Source organism: Rhinopithecus bieti, unplaced genomic scaffold (assembly GCF_001698545.2).
Source record: "Rhinopithecus bieti isolate Rb0 unplaced genomic scaffold, ASM169854v2 scaffold_21441, whole genome shotgun sequence".
NCBI lineage: Eukaryota > Metazoa > Chordata > Mammalia > Primates > Cercopithecidae > Rhinopithecus > Rhinopithecus bieti.
This window is the reverse complement of record NW_016810151.1, coordinates 337,202-359,886: the sequence shown is the minus strand read 5'-3', so window position 1 is coordinate 359,886 and position 22,685 is coordinate 337,202. Positions and strand designations below refer to the sequence as shown.

Here is a 22,685-nt window from a genome sequence, read left to right as displayed (position 1 = left end):
AAAAAAAAAAAAAAAAAAAAGATATATATGTATCCTGTTTTATATATAAAGGGATTTATTACCTAAGAGATTTGTTTATGTCTCTAATCAGAGACAGAGGTAAGTCCAAAAGAGCCTATGCTCCAGTTTGAATCTGAAAGCAGGCAGGCTGCTTTACAATCAGAAAGAGCTGGAGTCCCAGTTCAGAAGTCATCAAGCAGGAGAATTCTTAATTGGAAGATGGTAGTCCTTTCTTTCTATTCAGGACTTCAGCTGATTGGATAAAACTCCCCCATAATATGGAGGACAATCTGCTTTAACCTACCAATTCAAATATCAACCACATTTTAAAACATCCTCACAGTCACACTCCAAATAATGTTTGACCAAGTATCTGGGCACTCTGTGGCCCAGCCAAGCTGACTCATAAAGTTAATGATCATACTTGGCCTGATCAAAATTTTGAGATTTCTGTCCTGTGCGGGACACTGGCTGACTATAGTATAATAAAAGTTATCAACCAATGGTGGGGAAAATAGAAACCATTCTAAGAATGTTTTAGTCCATTTTATAAAGATGTAGAGGAATACCTGAGGCTGAGTAATATATAAAGAAAAAAGGTTTATTTAGGTTACAATTCTGAATATCTACAGGATATTCAAGAAGCATTGTGCCAGTATCTGCTGCTGGCAAGGGCCTCAGCTTACAATCATGGCATAAAACAAAAGGGGGGCCAGGCGCAGTGGCTCACTTCTGTAATCCCAGCACTTTGGGAGGCCGAGGTGGGAGGATCACGAAGTCAAGAGATTGAGACCATCCTGGCCAACATGGTGAAACCCCATCTCTACTAAAAATATAAATAATTAGCTGGGTATGGTGGTGGGCGCCTGTGTCCCAGCTACTCGGAAGGCTGAGGCAGGAGAATCACTTTAACCCAGGAGGCAGAGGTTGCAGTGAGCCAAGATGGGCCACTGCATTCCAGCCTGGGCAACAGAGCGAGCTCTGTCTCAAAAAAATAAATAAATAAACAAATAATAAATAAATAAGTGGGGGGCAGGAGTAGGTGTGTCACATGGCAAGAGAGGAAGAAGAGGAGGAGGATATGCCAGGCTCTTTTTAACAATCAGATCTTGCGGTAACTAATAGAATGAGACCTCATTCATTACCACAAGGAGGGCACCAAACCATTCCTGAAGAATTCACTCCCATGGCTGAAAATGAGGGTCACATTTCAACACTAGATTTGGAGAGGACAAATATTCAAACTATATCACAGAGGTATCATTGAAAGAATGCTTGTGGTTTAGGACCTAATGGTTGATGCCACTTATTAAGCTGTTGTCTTTCAAATGTAAATCCACTCTTTCATAATCTACTTTGTGAAGGCAGGGTTGGAACTGTTCATATTTTATTTCTCTTTGGAAATAAAGAGCTGAAAATTTAACCAGCTAGAGTCCTGGAAGGTGTATCCAATAAGTGACACTGGAAGGAGACTGGAAGGCAGGTGGAGGGGTAGGATATTGTTTGTTTGTTTATTTATTTATTTGGCTTGCAGTGTCATCCTAGCAATAACACTAGACTTTGCAGTAGCAAATGTTTCTAGCAGCAGTTCTTTCCAGTTTCCAAGATCTTTCCACATTCCCAGAATTGGTTTTATCATTCTTCCTTAATCATACCAACACCTGCCAGATACTGCCCCCTTCTAAAAACTCTCCAATCCCCAGCTCTGAAGGACCTCCCCCCACCTCCCTCCGCCACTACCCTCCATCCAACTTCTTGTGATACTCGCTCAGATTGGCAGTGTTCCCCTCCTCAGAGGTCTGGTTCCTAGTTTACCGGGCTGCTCCTCCAAACTTTCAAACTCTGACCATCCCAGCCTCTTCCTCAGCCCTGTCATCACGTAGAAAAAAATGAATTTATTGAGTGAGGACTTTGAGAATATAACTAGGATAATAGAGTAACATATTTCAAATCAATGTAGGTGAGAAGGTTTCAGTAATTAGAGGTGTCAAAAAATTGAATTTTTGATCATTGATTTAATCAAAACAAGCTGAATTGCCACTAAATGCAGATATTGCCAAGGGAAGGCAGTATCTTCATTTAGTGGCAACTCCCTTGACAATATCATCATTTAATGGCAATTCAGCGGGAGACTGGGCTGAATGATATCTAAGGTTCTTTTCATTTGGATGATCTTACAGTGTAATCCATAGTAAAATATAATCATAACTAATATGATCAATAACCACTACCTAACAAGTATTGGATCCAATGCCTTATTTATATTATTTATAATGATTATAACAACTCTATATTGTTGGATATGACCACTCTCATTTTATAGATATAGAGAAAGTAATTGAGGATCATGCATGATAATGAATTGGCCAGGGTCACAAGAGTTTTCAAGTAGTTACAATAGGATTTGGGCTCTTATGGGTTCCACTACCAACTTCCTAATAAGTCTCAGACGTGTGACTCTGGAATATTCTTCATTCAGTCTTACAGTTCCTGATGCCTGCTAACCCTTTTGATTTTTTTCCGTACAAAATATGTTAGGAGGAAAAGCAGTGAGACATCACGAGTAAAACTTGATGACAATAGTTACATATTCATCAAACTCATGTTACTTATCTGTACCCACTGCCGTTTGGACATGCTGCACCTCTGTCAGAAATGCTCTTTCTTTAGCTACCTGGCAAACTCTGGCTACTCTACTCCACTGAGAAGGCTATTTGGGCCCATCTTCAGAGAGCATTAGGGGCTCCCAAATGTCCGTGCAACACAACATGTGTTATTATTGAAGCTCACTGTATATTGTTCTACCTTTTTGTTTTTGCTAATCTATCTGACTGCCTTTGAGGGCAATAATTTTTTCATTTTGTATGCATAGGACCTGACAAAATAAGTAATAGTAGCATTCAAAACATTTTAAATAGTGTGTCAAGTCAATTTCCTGGTTTGTGATAATGGGGAAGTTTATACAATTTTTCTACAACTTATTGCTCCCAGAGGGGAGCGTTTCAAGAAGGGCATGGGTAATGGTTTTGAACATTACAGTTGCGCAAAACTGTTTAATTTTTCTAAGCCTAGCTCATCAGAGAGATTTTTCAGCAGTTTCTAACATGATACAAAAGTCATATGGCAGAAAGTGTCCATTGAATTCAGGAGAAAGATCATTTGATTAACCATTTTGAGACAAGCCCCAGTGGAACAGTGGGAGTTGAAACAGTGAGCCAAACATTACACTGAACATAAAGAAGAGGCAGAGGTACAGACCACTCTCAGGAATATTTACTTTATATAGAGGGGATGGGCAATAGATACAATTGGTTGTTGTTCTAAGGAGTTTCCTTTATTAGTTTGGAGAGGGGGAGATTTGAACATATAGTAATGAAATGTTTAAAGGAAAGAGGCAATATAGAGAAGTTAACAAGGAAAGAAACAATCTGCAGAGCTAGATCTGAGGAGGCTCCTAGGAGGGAAACGGCATGGAAATGCAAATGGATGGATTTATTTGAGACAAGAGAAGGGATGCCATTTTTTTTTCCCCATTTCAACAAGGTTACATGGAAAAGGATAATGTGCATATTGACAAGGTTATACGCTTTTAGGTAGTACTGATGTAACCCCAGTGAGGGCTTCAAAAGCAATGGTAGCACAGCACACAATTAGGAGCACATGGTCTAAGGGCCAACCCTGGATTTACAATGCAGTTCACCCTCTTAACAGCATAACCTTGAGAAAGCAATTTAACATGCTAGTGCCTTGTTTCCCAGTGATTATAATCATGCACTTACCCACCTTGAGTGGTCTAAAGAATTGATCAGTTAACACATATAAATTCATATAACAGTGCTGTGCATAGTAAGGTCTATATGTGTTCACCAGCATCAGAGTGTGAAGCACGGATTGTCCCACTTCCGCTGGAAGTGCCTGAGTGATGGCAGATTCAGAGATTTTAATAGAAGACTATTTGAAGGGAATAATGCAGAGCACAAAAAGACCTGGTGCAACATAAAAGTGTTAAGCAGCATCGAGGACCCAGTTTAAATTGGGGGTCACGGCCAGGCGTGGTAGCTCACGCCTGTAAGGGAGGCTGAGACGGGCAGATCACCTGAGGTCAGGAGTTTGAGAACAGCCTGACCAATATGGTAAAACCCTGTCTCTACTAAAAATACAAAAAAAATAAATAAATAAAATTAGCCAGGCATTGTGGCGTGCGCCTGTAGTCCCAGCTACTCGGGAGGCTGAAATGGGAGAATTGCTTGAACCCTGGAGGCGGAGGTGAGCTAAGATCCTGGCACTGCACTCCAGCCTGGGCGACAGAGAGAGACTCGGCAAAAAAAAAAAAAAAAAAAAAAAGAGAAAAATTAAATAAACAATAAATAAATTAAGGGTCACAAATATGTATTCCAACCATCTTCAAGCTTCTCCTCGCTTCACCTGGTATAGATGGATGGGATGAAGGCAGACAGTTGCGTCAACCCAACTAGACGCTGTGAAGGAACAACAATGAGGTGGTGGAATTGAGAGAACCCTAACAATAGATAGTCTGAAGTAACAGAACATGGAGACTAAGTTAGGTATGTTAACAAATAAAAGGGGCTTTATAAAGAGAGAGACTAGAGAAATGAACGGTAGAAAAGGTGGGAAATTGGTATTCTTCAATTTTCTGAGGAAGATGGATAGAATATAGGGAATTATGGTAAACTGACTTCCATAATTCAAAGACACTGCAGACAACTTGAGGCCTTGCCTTCCCTGCACTGGACTGGAATACAACTGGGGAAAGGGCGGGGCCCATAGCAGAGAGGAGAATAAAGAGAATTGTGATGGAACTGGGTGGGGGCAGGGTTTGAAGGCTGTGAGTGTTGGACCCCATAATCACTTGGTCCAGGACAGGCAGTAGGCGTGAGGGGGCGCCCTAAGGTTCCACGGCATGTGCCTGTACTGCTGGGACATCGAGCCTTCCCAAGTCAGCCCTGTGAGTCTGCTGGGATCTATAACCTCACCTCTGCTACTCTGTCCTGTGCCTTGAGCTCCAGGTCACTGTGGCCTTGCCCATGGTACTTCTAGCTCTTGCAAATGTGGTTTGGTGGTTGGGGTTGGGAAATTCCAGGTGATGTAGACAGACTACGTCCTGACTGCTGGACCCCCCTGAAACAAGAAAAAGCTCCACCTACTGTGTGCTTAGAGGTCAGGTGCATCAACTGTATATTGACTGACCCATTGACCTGCCCTAGGAGATGGAGTGGAAATTACAGAAGTAGGGAGCAGGATAAAGTTCTCAATTGTCAGATGTGGAACAGATTTCTCTTGGGTCTTCTGGTTAAAAGATTGGATGAAAATGAGTGAAGGAAGAGGTATTTAAGGTACAATCAAGAAAAGAGGAAGTGATGAGAATCTCACTAACAGCCAAGCTCCCTGTGCTTCAGAAAACCACACGATCTCAATACATCACCAATTATTCCTAGGCTTTGAAACCAGATTGAAGACTAGATTGTTCAATGGCACCGCTGAAGCCCTGTACAAGCAGAAACATGCATTTTTCTATTTCTCGTACATTCTTTCCCTCCTAAATAACTGTTTTCTTATTTCTCATATTCTGCCTTTTATCTGTAAGGTGGCTCACAGTTGGTTCTTTTTATCATAATACTGCCTCCATCTTCCACCACAATTTTTATCTTAGATGTTTTAATTCTGAACCTGCCTTTTTTTCTTTTTTCTTTTTTTTTTTAACCTGCCTCTTATAGTCGAAATGATTCATATAATACATAAATGTAAAAGTAGCATAGGCTTACTGTTATAATAACTAATTTACTATTTTTTAATGACTTTTTTGTGTGTCAATGTGTTTTAATTTTGCATATTATATAGGAAGGACCAAGACAACATCATCCTTCAGAAGTCACTGAGCGGCAGGTAATGTTTAAATAAAGAACTAGGTTCTGGTTGTTTAAACATTGTGCATGTAACTTGTTCCTTTATGTAGTTGTCCCTAACATAATAGAACTTGTATTAAGTAGACACTTCGGTATATTTCTTGGGACTCTGGGATCTCACGACTACTATTGGAATGGGTCTTAACTAGAGTAAAGTAAATGACTTATGTTATTTTTTCATGTAACATTTGATACATATACAAAAACATATGTGGCAGATACAATTTATAAACTATAATATGTCTCCCATTTAAGGATTAAGATATTCGGTATTTCTGAATCCAGCTAGGGAATGCTTTTTTTTTTTCTTTCTTTCTTTATTTTTTTTTTTGAGACGGAGTCTCGCTCTGTAGCCCGGGCTGGAGTGCAGTGGCCGGATCTCAGCTCACTGCAAGCTCCGCCTCCCGGGGTTAGGCCATTCTCCTGCCTCAGCCCCGGAGTAGCTGGGACTACAGGCGCCCGCCACCTCGCCCGGCTAGATTTTGTATTTTTTTAGTAGAGACGGGGTTTCATCGTGTTAGCCAGGATGGTCTCGATCTCCCGACCTCGTGATCCGCCCGTCTCGGCCTCCCAAAGTGCTGGGATTACAGGCTTGAGCCACCGCGCCCGGCCTAGGGAATGCTTTTCTATTCCACCTCCTAAGATCTCTCCCAGAGGTAACCACCATCTGGAATTTTAGTTACATCAATCTCTTCCTTTTCTTTCATAGTTTGTTACATACGTGCCTCTATGAGTGCATTATTTGCTTTTGCTTGGTTTTGAACTTTATAAACATAAGATCACGCAAAATTTAGTGTATGATTTACTCTTTCTTCTCAATATTATTTCCTAAGATTTGTCTATATTGCTGTATATAGTTTCTTTACTTTCCCTGCTGTTCAATATTTTGTCATGGAACATAACACAGTTCATTAATCCTTTCTCTTGTTTATGGACATTGTGTTATTTTTACATTTTCCTAAAATGAATAGTACTACTGCAAACATTCTAGTACACGGCTTCTTTCCCCATGCACAAGAATGCCATTTGATTATTTAGGCAGGAATGCAATGGTTAAATCATAGGGAAAGCAAATTTTCTATTGTTAGAAAGTAGTGTCACATTGTTTTCAAAGCAATTGTTCAAGTTTATACTCCATTAGCAGTGGATTTTTTTAAAAGTTTGTTTTCAAAGCAATTGTACCAATTTATACTTCATTGGAAGTGGATAAAAAAGTTATTGTTATTCATATCCTTTTTATTCTATTACTGTATTTCATTATCTTCAAAGAATTCTAGTTTGATCTCCTAGGTCTCTGCTACTGTAGATTCCATACAATGGTGGCATAAAAATCTATGTGTGTCATGCAACATTTCAAAGGAGTGAATAATTGTTTTCTTGCTTCCGTAGAGAAAATTCCCTAGGTGTCTTTAATAACATTATGTTTAAAGTAAAAGTAAACACACTAATCTATGTGTCTGGATCTATTTAAATGTACACAGTGGTAAGATGAGAATCAAGAATAGTCTATTTGAAAACTCTACTGATGCTCCAATGTGGTTTTCTTCACCTATGAACCACACATTTGAACAAAAGGGATTTTTCCCCCTATTTCTATGTAGTTATGTAAACCGTTTGCAGTGGTGGCGTTTACCTTTTTTATTGACACAAACCAAAAATATAATCAGCATGTTATCTTTATATGTTACAAAAAAGTATGATTTTTCTTTCATTTTAATTTTTTTAAAGCTTGCAAATAAACGTATTCAGAATATGCAAAACCTAAAGAAAGAGAAGAGAAGATTGAATAAAAGGTTTGCAAGGCCTTCTCCTATTCCAGAACCAGGACTCCTAGTAAGTATAGAGGTTTCACTAAAATTAACAGATCATTAAATGCAACTGACATCCTCATTTTAATTCATGTAATATCCACTATAAATTTTGTTTTTCCCTTTCTCTTTGAGAAATTTGTAATTTCAGTCTTAAAAGTCTTATAATCAAATTCTCATCTATTATTTAAATATCCTTTGTAGTCATCTCCTGGAGGTGATATGGTTTAATGAAAAGAGGATTATCTTTGAAACCAGGTTATTTTGGACTCCAGTTCTTGTTTTGCCATATGTTAGATGACTACATAAAGTTAATCACTTAAATCTTTTGGCTATATATCTGAAAATTTATTGCCAAATTTAAGGTCACATTAGTTCTCTTATGTATTATCTCCTAGAAGTTTTGCAGTTGTATACGTTAAATTTAGGTCTATGATCCATAGCGAGTTAATGTTAATGAAAGGTGTCAGTGCCCAGATTATTATCATTATCATTTTCATGTAGATATCAAGTTCTAGTACCATTTGTTGAAAAGACTATCTTTTCTCTATTGTATTGCCTTTGCTTCCATATCAAAGGTTTATTGACTATATATTTGTGTGGGTTTATTTCTGAGTCCCCTATTCTGTTTCATTGAATCCTGCTTTTCACCAATGCCATACTGTCTTGAAAACTATAGATTTACAGTAAGTCTAGAAATCAGGTAGTGTCAGTCCTCTTCTGTTCTTCTCCCTCAATGTTGTGTTGGCTATTCTGGAACTTTTCCCTTTCAATATAAAATTTAGAATCAGTTTGGTGAAATCTACAAAGTAACTTGCTATAATTTTTATTGGGATTGTGCTGGATCCAAAGGATCAGTTTGGAAATAACTGATATCTTAAACAACATTCAGTCTTCCTATAAATTAACATAGAATTTCTCCTATTTATTTAGATCATTTTTTTACCTGAGTTTTATAATTTTCCTGATCCAGATTTTATACATATTTTCTTGGATTTATGCCTAAGTATTTCATTTTTTGTTGCTAATTTAAATGGCAGGCTGTTTTTCACTTTGCATTCAAACTGTTCATTGTTGGCATAAAGGAAATCAATTGAATTTTCTGTATTAAACTTACATCCTGTAACCTTACTATAATTGTTTATTACTTCCAAGAGTTTTTTTGGTTGTTTTTTATTGCTATTGTTGATTCTTTGGGATTTTCTACTTAGACAGGTCATCTGTGAAGGAAGACATGGAACAATTTATTTCTTTCTTCTCAAATGGTATAACATTTATTTCCTTTTCTTGTCTTACTGTATTAGCTATGTCTTCCATTATGATGTTGAACAGAAGTGAGAAGGTACATTTTTGCCTTTTTCCTAATGTTAACTGAAAAAATATCTGGTTTCTTGCCAGTAACTATAATGTTAGGTGTAGGTATTTTAGAGATGTTCCTTATTAAGTGAAAGACATCCCTCTCTACACCTACTACTGAGAACTTTTATCATAAATTGGTATTGGATTTTGTCAAATTCTCATTATGCATTGTTGATATGATCATATGACTTTTCTCCTTTAGACTTTTGATATGATGATTTTCATTACATAATTTTTAGATGCTGAAACAGCCTTACATTCTTGGGATAAGTCTCAGATTGTGTATAGTTATTTTTACACGTTTGGATCAATTTGCTAACATTCTGTTGAGAATTTTTACATCTATGTTCATGAGAGATATTTGTCTATCATTTTCCTTTCTTTTAATATATTTTTCTGGTTTTGGTATTAGGATAATGCTAGCCTCACAGAATGAGTCAAGATGTATTACCTCTGCTTCTATTTTCTGCAAGATATTGCAAAGAATTAGTAAAGTGTCTGTTTTACATATTTGGTAGAATTAATCAGTGAAACCATCTGGGTCTAGTATTTTCTATTTTGAAAGATTGGTAATTATTAATTTTTTTAAATATATCATAATCCTATCTAGATTATCTGTGTCTCGTATGAATTTTAGTAGATTGAATCCTTTTTAGATTTAGTCAGTTTTACCTAAGTTTTCAAGTTTATGAGCATAGAGCTGTTGGTTATATTCTTTTATTATTCTTTTAATGTTCATGGGATTGGCAGTTATGGGCTCTCTTTTATTTATAATGTTAGTAATTTGTGTCTTCTTTGGTTAGTCTGGCAAAAGTTTATCAATTTTACTAATATTTTCAAAGAATTATATTTTGGTTTCATTAATTTTCTCTATTTTATTCTGTTTTCAATTTCATAGATTTCTGCTCTAGTTTTTACGTCTTTTCTACTGCTTACTTTGGGTTTAATTTGTTCTTCTTCTTCTGGTTTCCTAAGGTGAAATCTTAGACTATTGAGTATAGATCTACTTCTTTTCTAATATATTAATGCTATAAAATTTCTCTAAGCATCACTTTCACTATATCCCATAAATTTTAATAAATCATATTTTCATTTTCATTTTGTTCAGAATAGTCTAAATTTCTTTTGAAACCTCTTCATTGATCCATGTGCTAGTTATAAGTATATTCTTAATTTCCAAATATTTGAGGATTTTCCAGTTATCTTTCTTGCTATTGGTTTCTAGTTTAACTCCATTGTGGTCTGAGAACACGCTTTGTATGATTTCTATCCTTTGAAATTTGTTAATGTATATTTTAGTAACATTGAATGTGATCTGTCTTGGTGAACGTTCCATGTATCTTGAGAAAAATGTGTATTCTGCTGTTATTAAATAAAGTAACTATTAATGTCAATTAAATCCAACTGACTGATGGTGCTGTTCAGTTCAAACATATTCTTACAGATTTTCTGCCTGCTAGATCTGTCAATTACTGTTAGAAGGAATTGACATTTCCAGCTATAATAGCAGATGTGTTTATTTCTTCGTGCACTTTTATCAGTTTTTGCCTCACATATTTTGACGTTCTGTTGTTAGGCACAAACACATTAAGGATTACTATGTAATTTTACCTCGTTATTACTATGTAATGCCCCTCTTTATCATTGACAATTGTCTTGCTCAGAAGTCTGGTTTGTCTGAAATTAATAATGCTACTTCAGCTTTCTTTTGATTATTGTTAGCAAGGTATATCTTTCTCCATCCCTTTGACTCTATCTGCCCTTATACTTAAAGTGAGTTTCTTGTAAACAACATACAGTTGTGTATTGTATTTTTATTTACCCTGACAGTGTTTGTCTTTAAGATCATTGACATCTGAAGTGATTATTGATATAGTTGAGTTAGTATGTGCCTTATCTGTTACTGTCTTTTAGTTGTGGATGTTTTTTCTTTCATTTATGTCTTTTATTTTTCCATTCTTCTTCTGCATTCTCTAGTTTTGAGCAATTTATATTATTCAATATTCTCTCCTGTCTTAGCATCTCAATTATACTTGTTTTATTTTATTTTTTTATTTTTATTTATTTATTTATTTATTTATTTTGAGACAGAGTCTCCCTCTGTTGCCCAGGCTGGAGTGCAGTGGCCGGATCTCAGCTCACTGCAAGCTCCGCCCCCCGGGTTTACGCCATTCTCCTGCCTCAGCCTCCCGAGTAGCTGGGACTACAGGTGCCCGGCACTACGCCCTGCTAGTTTTTTGTATTTTTTTAGTAGAGACGGGGTTTCACCGTATTAGCCAGGATGGTCTCGATCTCCTGACCTCGTGATCCGCCCATCTCGGCCTCCCAAAGTGCTGGGATTACAGGTTTGAGCCACCGCGCCTGGCTATTTTTTAACTTTTTCTGTAGTTTCCTTTGCATTTGAACTATACATTTATAATTTGTTCAAGTTCACTTTCAGATAACACTATTCGACTTTATGGGTAATGCGGTTACCTTATGACACAGTATTCCCATTCCCCTTTTCTTATTCTTCATAACATTATTGTCATTCACTTCTCCGTAAAATATAAAAAACACATACATTGTTGCAATTATTATTTTGAACAAATTATTACCTAGATCAGTTAGAATAAGACAGATAAAATATTTTATTTTACCTTCTTTTTTTTATTTCATTTCTAATGTTCTTCCTTTCTTTATGTACGTCCAAGTTTCTGACTTACAACATTTTCCTTTTCTCTGAAAATTTCTTAACTATCTCTGTGTGGGCAAGTCTACTAGTAACAAATATTCCTTCCATTTTTGTTTGTCTGAGGAAGTCTTTAGTTCTCTTTCACTCTGGAAGGATACTTGCACATGATACGGAATCCTGGGTTTCTGCTCTTTTTCTTTGAACACTTTAAATATCTTACTCCATTGTCTTATTACTTGCATGACTTCTGTAAAGAAATCCTATGTAATTGTTGTTATTCATGTTCCTATTTATGTAAGTTATCCTACCACTTTTCCCCAGCTTCTTTCAAGATTTCATTTTTGTCTGATTTTTTGGCAGTTTAAATATCATATGTCTCTAGATGTAGACATTTATCTGGTGTTTATCCTGCTTTGTGTCTTATGAATTTTCTGGATCTGTGGTTTGTTGTCTATCATTAACTTTAGAAGGTTCTCATCTATTTTTATGTCAATATTTATTGCTTCTCCTCCTTCTCTTCCTTCCTTCCTTTTTTCTTCCTTCTTGTTTCTTCTTCTTCCTCTTCCTCTCCTTCTTCCTTCTTTTTCTCCAATTGTGTATATTTATACTTTTGTAATTTTGCTCAGTTTTTTAATAATGTATTCCTTTTTTTATACTTTTTTCTCTTTATTGTTAGTTTGGAACGTTTCTATTTACATATCTTTAAGCTAATTATTTTTTTTTCCTCTGAGTTCAGCCTATTAATGAGCCTATCAATGTCATGCTTCATCTCCATTAAAATATTTTAGACTTTTAGTGTTAGTTTGATTTCTTCTTAGATTTTCCATTTTGCCTTATATTGCCCATCTTTTCTTGCATCATGTCCACTTTTCTATTAGAACTTAGCATATTTGTCATAATTATTGTATGTTCCTAGTCTGATAGCTCTAAAATATCTGCTATTATCTGAGTCTGGATCTGATTGATGCTTACTTTTTCACTTCAGATTGTTTCTGCCCTTTAGTGTGTCCCATCATTTTTATTGAAATTTGGACACGATGTATTGGGTAACAGAAACTAAGAAAGATAAGCCTGTAGTGCAGGTTTTATGCTTATCTGACTAATATTTAGGCTGCATTTTCTGTTTACTGGCAGCTGTGATATCAGAGGGTAAAATTTCTCCTGATTCAGTTTTGTCTTCCTCCTTATTTTTGGTCTTGCTAGGGACTCTTTCTTAAATAATATCTGAAGCTTGTAATTTTTTAAAGCTGGAATCCTCTGATATATATAGAAGACTAATTGTTGTGTTGGTAAGTTGTAGGTGAAGAAGAGTTCCATAGTTTATGATTAGGATTCAGTCTTTAAGTGAGTCTGTATCTATAACTGCCCAATGGGCTCATTTTGCAAACTACCCAGATAGAGTCAGTTTATCAAGACAGGGGAATTGCAATAGAGAAAGTGTTTAATACACATGGAACCAGCTAAACAGGAAACTAGAGCTTTACTATTACTCAAATCAGCCTCTCTGAAAATTTGGAGGCTAAGCTTTTTCAAGGATAGTTTTATGGGCAGGGGCCTATGGGAACGGGCTCTTGGTTGGTTGGGAATGAAATCACAGGGGTATAGAAAATGCCCCCTCATGAGATGAGTCCACTTCTGGGTGGGGACCACAAGACTAGTTGAGCTAAGAGTCTTGGGTCCATATCAGGCTGCCTAGTCATCAGAAATGCAAAAGCCTAAAAAGACATGTCAAAAGGTCAATCCTAGTTTCTACAATAGTGAATAGGGGAAGTTGCAAATCTTGTGACCTCCAGAATAATGGGTGGTAATCATTTGACTATGCCTGCATCTTAGCAGAATTCAGGCCACTCTCATCCTTCTAACCTTGTGGCCTTTCATTAGTTTTACAAAGGTGGTTTAGTTTTGGGGAAGGGCTATTATGAAACTGTAAACTAAATTTCTCCTATAGTTAGCTTTGTCCATGCCCTGGAATAACCAAGGGCAGTTGGGAGGTGAAAGGCAAGATGGAGTTGGTTAGATCAGAAGTCTTTACTGTCATAATTTTTCACTGCAAGAGCAGTTTCCTATCCCTCGGATGTAAATTTCACAACTTCTTCTTTGCTATTTTCTCCATTAGGTGAGATAGGAAAGCTATAGGGAACAGGAGTTGTATATTTCCTTTCCCCTAAGTCACTTAGAATTTGGTAAAACCCAATTTATTTAGGCTCTGCTAAAATAGTTTCTCTTGAGAGCATGCTCTGGTAAAGAGAAAGGAGAGCTCTGAGGTATTTTTAAATGATTACTTTTCCCCTTTCACTACTAGAAGCAAAAAAAGATTGTTCTCTGATCTTTACAGTGAGATCTAGTGAGGCTCCTGGAGGTAAAATTTAGGAAACTATGGAAGCTTCCTTAAGACTGTCCTGTCTACACCCAGAGCTTTGAATTTAAGCTCATGCATACTGAACCTCCAGCCATTCATCAAATAAAGTTGACATGTTCCCACTGGTATTGGCCTTAGCAGAAGGCTTCTGTTCCTGGCAAGCTCTGATTCTCCACATCCACTTGTCTGTCTCTCTGGTTTTCAGGGCAGTAGTTTGCCCTGTGGCCTCACTTCTCTGCTGAATATAACAAGATTAATTGCTTTTCAGTTTGTTCTGCCTTTTTCTTATTGTAAGGATGGAAGGAACAAGCTCTTTATGAAAGCTCCACTTAAATCTCTTTGATGAAAATTGGTTTACTGGCCACCCCTAGCTGCAAATAAATTTATCTGAAGACGTGAAAAATTAAACTGACTTCCTTGCTGCCCTGAAGAGAATAGAGGTACCATTAGCATGGAAGAAAGTACTTTCCTTCCTTTTTTAGACTGTGAGGATTCTCTTTCTGTAATTTCCTCCTCTCTGAGATTTTGGAGAAAATGCATACTATGAGTAAAAGTTCAACCCATTGGCTTTGTTTTCCATTTGTTTTTGCATAATGAATGGAACTTATACATTGCCATACAGAAACCCAGGACCATCAACTATACACAGTTAGTGTTTTGCCTTAAATATCAACAAATCTCTTTCCTTGCTGATACACCAGTGTTTATAACCCCAACTCCATAATCTGTGTCTCTCTTTTAAGCATTAAAATATGCCTATGCAACATATATTTTCATCTTCCAAGTTATCTCTTAGTATAAAGTATAATAATTTGAGATATGGGAAAGAAAAGAGAATTATTCCTGAATCTACCTTTCTATAGTGCAAGACAATTGCCACCATTTCTGAACCAAGTACCTCTTGATTCATTTACACACAGTTATTGGTCACTCTTTCTATCCCTTTGTCATTTCAGTATCTAGTATCATCAATCATTTTTTCTTCCATGACTTGGCCCTTAACAAACCATCTAAGGTTTTAATTTCAAAACTCCCGTTTTAACTAAAATTAGAACTACCATTTGATCCAGCAATCCCACTACTGGGTATCTACCCAGAGGAAAATACGTCTTTATATCAAAAAGGCACTTACACAGGCGTGTTTATAGAAGTGCAGTTTGCAATTGCAAAAATGTGGAACAAGCCTAAATGCACATCAAACAACCAGTGGATAAAGAAAATCTGGTATATAGATAAAATGGAACAGCCATAAAATGGAACAAAATAATGGCATTTGCAGCAACCTGGATGAAGTTGCAGACCATTATTCTAAGTGAAGAAATTCAGGAATGGAAAATAAAATATTATGTATTCTTGATATAGGAGTTAAGAAGAAATTACTTAGGCAGATAGTGAGGGTATGGAAGTCCTTGTTAAGGTTTTCCTTTTAATGAAAAGCAGCCCCAAATCATTTTCCTTCTAACAAAGGGCAGGCTATAAAATCGAGCTGCAGACATAGATGCTGGCCATTGTGCCAATCATATTCAAAATGATAGCTCCATCTTCCCTTCTCTGCCAGCTACATGTATAATAAGAAGCAGAGAAGATGTCAATGGTCAAGGGGAAAATTCATCTGCCTAATAAGATTAGGGTGAGGTAGCCAGCCTTCCCTGTATGCTGTGTAAACATCATACCTGATTGAACCAATCTGTGAGCCCTATATAAATCAGATGCCTCCTCAAACCTGACTATAAAATCTGTGGCTTCTACCACTGGCCAGTCTTTCCTCTCAGGAATCTCCTCTCTCTCACTAGAGAGAGAGCTATTTTCTGGTCTCTTTCTTCCTCCTATTAAACCTCCACTCCTAAATTCCTCATGTGTGTCCATGTCCTAAATTTTCTTGGCACGAGACAGTGAACCCTGGGTATTTACCCCAGACAACGTAGCTGCCTCATTCTCACCTACAAGTGGGAGCTAAGCCATGAGGTCACGAAGGCATAAGAATGATATAATGGACTTTAGGGACACACGGGGAAGGAAGGGAGGAAAGTGAGGGCTAAAAGACTATACCCAATGTATAGTCTTTATATAAACCAATATCGTGTATATTGGTCTGTTGATGAGTACAGCAAAATCTCAGAAATCACCACTAAAAATCTTGTGAATATAACCAAAACCACCTGTTCCCCCCAAAAAATTGAAATAAGTTGCTATAAACTGAAAGAAAGCTCTCCCTTTTTTTCTTGAAGTGCCAGATGCTTTTTAAAGAAATGTCCACAAAACTGTTCTATACCATCCATCCCACCAACTCGTTTGAGATTTCAGAGACAACTAAAATGATTCACAAACAAATAAGAATATACGAAATAAGATATATTAAATATGAAAATCCTAAGTTCACTCTGGTACTTATGTTTTCATCTCTATTAATACAAAAATTCTGGAATTGTCTTCAGAACATCCAGATACTTTTTACTGATGGTATTGGGCATTTATAAAAGCTCTGACAACTCGTAAAAGAGAAAGTACACCTTCCTTCCAAGAAAGAACACTGAGGAGCTCAAAGGTCCAAAATACACACTATGCTAACAGGCTTCTCTTCACTTTTCAGAGAAGGGTAATAACAAGAAGTTACTGTGAAAACCCTATTCTAGTTTTTCTTCTATATATTGACCAAGATGTGTGTATATCCTATTTAAGCTCAGGCATTCAGTGCTTCTCAAATGTGGTCAAAAACAGTTTAATTTTGCTTTGCTTAATTTCATTTTAATTTTCAAATCATTGTGGATTGATAATTTTTAACATATATAATCACTCATAATGTCATCATAGTATCAAATTGTTACAAATGAATATAAATGTTTACTCTCAATTTCTTGATTTATCTTGTCTCAAAGTGATAATGAATATGACACACCAGAAACCATACTGCAGAGTAACACTGCTTTAATCTTTGTTGATTCTTCTCATTTTATCTTTTCATCTTATACATTTTGCAGTTTGCTTTGTTATAAGCAGTATCCCTACTATTGCCCTCTTCTCCTTTTTTTCTGCTTAAATCGATCTTTAAGAAAAAATGCGATAATAGTTTTGTACAATTTAAATGTTTTGGGACAAAATAAAGGCCTGAATTCCTAAAAATAAGTACTTTATTTGGCAAATAAGTTGTGCCTCCCAGTAGAACAGAGGATATGTGATGAAGTTAGAACACAGTTGTTAAAAGAAGTTTGAAAAAATATTTTGTTTTAGTTTTATCTGCTAAACTTCTTTTTTTTTTTTTTTTCTTTTGAGACAAAGTCTTGCTCTGTTGGCCAGGCTGGAATGTAGTGGCACAACCTCTGCTCACTACAACTTCCACCTCCCGAGCTCAAGCAATTCTCCTGCCTCAGCCTCCCGAGTAGCTGGGATTACAGGCGCGTGCCACCATGCCCAGCTAATTTTGTATTTTAGTGGAGATGGGATTTCACCATGTTGGCCGGGCTGGTCTCAAACTCCTGACCTCAAGTAATCTACCTGTCTCAGCCTCCCAAAGTGTGGGGATTACAGGTGTAAGCCACCACGCCCGGACAATGTTTACATAATAAAACCTTTTAAAAATTATATTGTTAAGTACTTATGAATGTTAAAATTATCCTTAAATATTATTTTAAGGTTAAACTTCTGCCAATACTGATGTAGACAATTTTTTCATTTTTCTTGTCTTTTATTTGTCCCTGCTGCTGACTTTATTCTGGGTCATTTTAAAACATAAACACACTCAACAGATGCCTAAGATATGCTGCGTTAGTGACTCACAGAACATAAGACTTGGAAAATAAAAGCTTTATATTAACATCTCTATCACATCTATTATGTATAGAAATGACTTTGACCTTTCTCATAACTGATATCCTCGGTTTCTACAAATTCTGCTTGCAGTATTTGTTGTATGAATTACAGAGGATTGTTCTATATCATATCCATCTTCAAATATGATTTATTTGATGTTGATGTTTTTTGTATCTGGCTTCTATCTGAATGTGACCTTATTTTAGTTTAAAATAGCATTCCTAGCTATTAAGGATTATTTTTTACAATACTTCTTGTATGAAATAGTTTTTCCCTGAGACCATTTCCAAATCATTTATAATATATATAATCTTTCCTTATATAAATTTTAATTACATTCCTTATTCTTTGTGTATTTTAAATCTTGTCTAGTGGTCATCTTGAGAAAGCAGGAGTCTATTTGAAGGAAACCATGCTCCAGATCAAAATGTGTGGATTGTGAACATCAAGTGACATATCATGAATTGATCATCTGAAAAACAAATGTAATACTCCACCATTTCAGGAAAATAAACGCAGTACAAGTATATAATATCCAAGCTACATGCTCTAGAATTTTATTAAATACCATATCTCACTAACATGTTTTTTTTTTCCCTGTGGTAAACTTGAAATGTGCTGCTTTTCAACAAATAATAATGATATGTGTAGGTAGGCTTTTGAAAAATATTATCATGTTTAAATTTTTGCAAATGTTTTATGACATATTTAGATGTTTAGAAGTATGGTTTAGTAATAGAACACCAGATTTCCTCTGATGTATATTTATAATGGCTTACGTTTAAACAAAATGTTTTTTTTTTTTTTTTTTTTTTTTTTTGAGACGGAGTCTCGCTCTGTCGCCCAGGCTGGAGTGCAGTGGCCGGATCTCAGCTCACTGCAAGCTCCGCCTCCTGGGTTTACGCCATTCTCCTGCCTCAGCCTCCAGAGTAGCTGGGACTACAGGCGCCCACCACCTCGCCCGGCTAGTTTTTTGTATTTTTTTAGTAGAGACGGGGTTTCACCGTGTTAGCCAGGATGGTCTCGATCTTCTGACCTCGTGATCCGCCCGTCTCAGCCTCCCAAAGTGCTGGGATTACAGGCTTGAGCCACCGCGCCCGGCCACAAAATGTTTAAATACTTTAAACAGTCCTAGGAGACTGTTATTATAACTAATCCATATTATTGTGTTGCTATTGCAGGATAAGCCATAGTGTAAATTAAATGTCATTTAAGGTAAAATTTTGAATATTGAATTAAAATTTTACTTTTTTATGTATGAAATAAATGATAATTATCTCTGTCTCTCTAAAATTCTTTCTTAATTATAGTACTTAAGTAATTTATAATATGTAGATTGAATTATCACAATTATTTTATAAATTAAAAGATTACAGACTATTGGATTCACATGAACATTATATTTGGTAACCGACTTGCAATCTCTAAAATGCAATTTAAAGTGAGGTACAGGGAATTCTACTTTGGAAATGATGAAAGTACTGTAATTATGCTTCTAAAATAAGCAACTAGAAAATAGGACAAAATACTGAAGACAATGGTTTCCCAGAAATGGAACAAAAGTGAGAAGGACTGTGATTTCTGTGACAAGAGAAATAAATGAGAGGAATCTATAATTATCCCTTTACTGCCTGGAGGAGCATTCCAGATCATCGTCCAGGGAATAGGATTATAAGTAGAGCACAGTAGTAATCCTGAGTTGAAGGTGAGTTGATAAACAGAAATAAAAATTCAGGGAGTCTGAAGAAGCTGGAAGTTGTAGGGAAGGGTTCCACAGTAAGAACTATGAGAAGAACTTTGCAGATGTTCATATTGCTCATGTTGAGTCTTTGCTCATTGGTAAGCTGCATGTGCACAGAATGAAACTGAAAAAGGTCACATCATTTCATTCTTTCTGTTCTCCACAATGCCAGGTAGTAAAGAACTGGTTAGTGATAAGCTAAACAATCCTCAGCATTCACACCTCCAGAGGTAGATGTTTGAATTTTGGCCAGTGAGCATGGAGAGTCCTTGTTGTTCAAACAGGGCATTTAGTAGAGAGACCACAAGAGTCATGTATTAGTAGTAGTGGTAAATTACCTGTAGCATAAAGATGACTCTAGGCCTAGCCTAAGGATGCTTAAAAACTTGTTTGAAAAAAATCAGACTTATCTGCAAGTAACTGCCCACCGGCACAAAGACTACAAAATCCGGGTATTTAACATACACGATGTCTAGTATACAATAATAAATTTCTAGGCATGCCAAAAAGCAGGAAAACAAAACACATGATTGGGGGAAGATAAAATCAATAGAAACAGAAATAGAAATGAAAAAAATAGAATTAGAAAAAATTAATTTAAACATATATTACAAGTACATTAACTATGCTCAGTAATTGAAAAAAAAAAACGAACAAAAAGAGAGGAATGAAAGATTTAAAAAATAAGTAAATGTGACTTTTAAAATACCAAAATTCAAAATCACTAAATTAAATTAACACTATATTAAATACAAATAAAGAAGTCACTAAAATTGAAGATATAATAAATATAGCAAGAAAAATCCAAACTGAAGCAAAGATAAAAAAGAGTGGGAAAATGACTAGTTCTTCACTGACTTGTGAGACTGTATCAACTGGTCTAACATATAAATAACTGGGTATGTCAGAATGAGTTGGGATGAGAATTTTAAAACCATTTTGTGTTAGTCTGTTCTCACACTGCTAATAAAGATATAGCCGAGTATGGGTAATTTATAAAGAAAAGAGGTTTAATGGACTCACAGTTCCACATGGCTGGGGAGGCCTCAAAATCATGGTGGAAGATGAAGAAAGAGTAAAGGGACTTCTAACACGGTGGCAGGCAAGGGAGAGCTTGTGCAGAGGAATTCCCATCTATAAAACCATCAGGTCTCATGAGACTTCACTACACTGAGAACAGCACAGGAAAGACCCGCCTCCATGGTTCAATTATCTCTCACTGGGTCCCTTCCACAACATGTGGGAATTACGGGAGCTACAATTCAAGATGAGATTTGGGTGGGGTCACAAACTATATCATTCTGCCCCTGGTCCCTCCCAAATCTTATGTCCTCACATTTCAAAACCAACTATACCTTCCTAACAGTCCCCCAAAGTCTTAACTCATTTCACTATTAACTTAAAAGTCCACAGTCCAAAGTTCCATCTTAGACAAAATCCCTTCTGCCTAGGAGCCTGTAAAATCAAAAGCAATTTAGTTTGTTTCTAGATACAATGAGGGTATAGGCATTGGGAAAGTAAAGGCATGGGTGTCCATGCCAAATAGAAGAAATTGGACAAAACAAGAGGCTAAAGGTTCAATGCAAGTCCGAAATCCAGAGCAGAAGTCAAATCTTAAAGCTCCAAAATGATCTTCATTGACTCCATGTCTCACATCCAGGTCATGCTGATGCAAGCGGTAGGTTCCAATGGTCTTAGGCAGCTCCACCCCTGTGGCTTTGCAGGGTACAGCCCCCTCCTGGCTGCTTTCATGAGCTGGCATTGTCTGCAGCTTTTTCAGGCACATGGTGAAAGCTGTCGATGGATCTACCATTCTGGGGCCTGCAGGATGGTGGCCCTCTTCTAACAGCTCCACTAGGTAGTACCCCAGTGGGGACTCTGTGGGTGCTTGCACCCCACATTTCCCTTCCTCACTGCCCTAGCAGAGGTTCTCCATGAGGGTTCCATCCCTGCAGCACCCCTCTGTCTGGACCTCCAGGCATTTCCAAACATTTTCTGAAATCTAGGCAGAGGTTCCCAAACCTGAATTCTTGACTTCTGTGAACCCATAGGCCCAAAACCACATGTAAACCCACCAAGGCTTGGGACTTGCACTCCCTGAAGCAATGACTTGAACTCTATGTTGGCCCTTTTAAGCCACATCTGGAACACGAAGCACCAACTCCTGAGACTGCACGAAGCAGCAAGGCGCTGGACCTGGCCCACAAAACCATTTTTTCCTCCTAGACCTCCTGTCTTGTGATAGGTAGGGCTGCTGTGAAGACCTCTAACATATCCTGCAGACATGTTTCCCACTGTTTTGGCAATTAACATTTGGCTCCTCATTATTTACAGAAATTTATTCAGCTGGCTTGAATTTCCCCTCAGAAAATGGTATTTACTTTTCTATCTCATTGCCAGGCTGCAAATTTTCCAAACTCTTATCCTCCACTTCTTCTTGAATGTTTTGCTACTTAGAAATTTCTTCTACTCAATATTCTAAATCATCTCTCTCAAATTCAAATTTCCCCAGATCTCTAGGGCAGGGGCACAATGCCACAAGTCTCTCTGCATAGCAAGAGTGAGCTTTACTCTAGTTCTCAACAAGTTCCTCATTTCCATCTGAGACCACCTCAGCCTAGACCTTATTGTCCACATCAACATCAGCATTTTGGTCAAAGCCATTCCACAAGTCTCTAGGAAGTTCCAAACTTCCCACATCTTCCTGTCTTCTTCTGAGCCCTCCAAACTGTTCCAACTTCTGCCTGTTATCTAGATCCAAAGTCACTTTTACATTTTCAGGTACTTGTACAGCAGTACTCCACTCAGCCAGTACCAATTTACTGTATTAGTCTGTTCTCACATTGCTAATAAAGACATACCTGAGACTGGGTAATTTATAGAGAAAAGAGGTTTAATGGACTCACAGTTTCACATGGCTGGAAAGGCCTCACAATCATGGCAGAGATGAAGGAAAATAAAAGGAACTTCTTTTTTTCTTTTTTGAGACAGTCTTGCTGCGTTGCCCAGGATG

At 36.9% G+C, this 22,685-nt stretch overlaps 1 protein-coding gene across 1 annotated transcript; it reads left to right on the top strand.

Annotated features, from left to right (window-relative positions):
- The first annotated feature begins 4,850 nt into the window (after nt 1–4,850).
- On the top strand, nt 4,851–18,511 carry CCDC179 (coiled-coil domain containing 179). The gene is made up of 4 exons (XM_017891464.1): nt 4,851–4,966; nt 5,860–5,904; nt 7,653–7,757; nt 18,304–18,511. The coding sequence occupies exons 1-4, from the start codon at nt 4,922–4,924 to the stop codon at nt 18,313–18,315; spliced, it is 207 nt and encodes a 68-aa protein (XP_017746953.1). The 5' UTR covers nt 4,851–4,921; the 3' UTR covers nt 18,316–18,511.
- The last annotated feature ends 4,174 nt before the right edge of the window (nt 18,512–22,685 follow it).

What these genes read in the sequence shown, in the direction of transcription:
- CCDC179 (XM_017891464.1), top strand. Translation starts at nt 4,922, where the DNA reads ATGTGCCTGTACTGCTGGGACATCGAGCCTTCCCAAGTCAGCCCT. An exon ending in AGCCTTCCCAAGTCAGCCCT is followed by an intron (nt 4,967 to 5,859) that starts GTGAGTCTGCTG and finishes CATATTATATAG; the next exon opens with GAAGGACCAAGACAACATCA. An exon ending in CAGAAGTCACTGAGCGGCAG is followed by an intron (nt 5,905 to 7,652) that starts GTAATGTTTAAA and finishes ATTTTTTTAAAG; the next exon opens with CTTGCAAATAAACGTATTCA.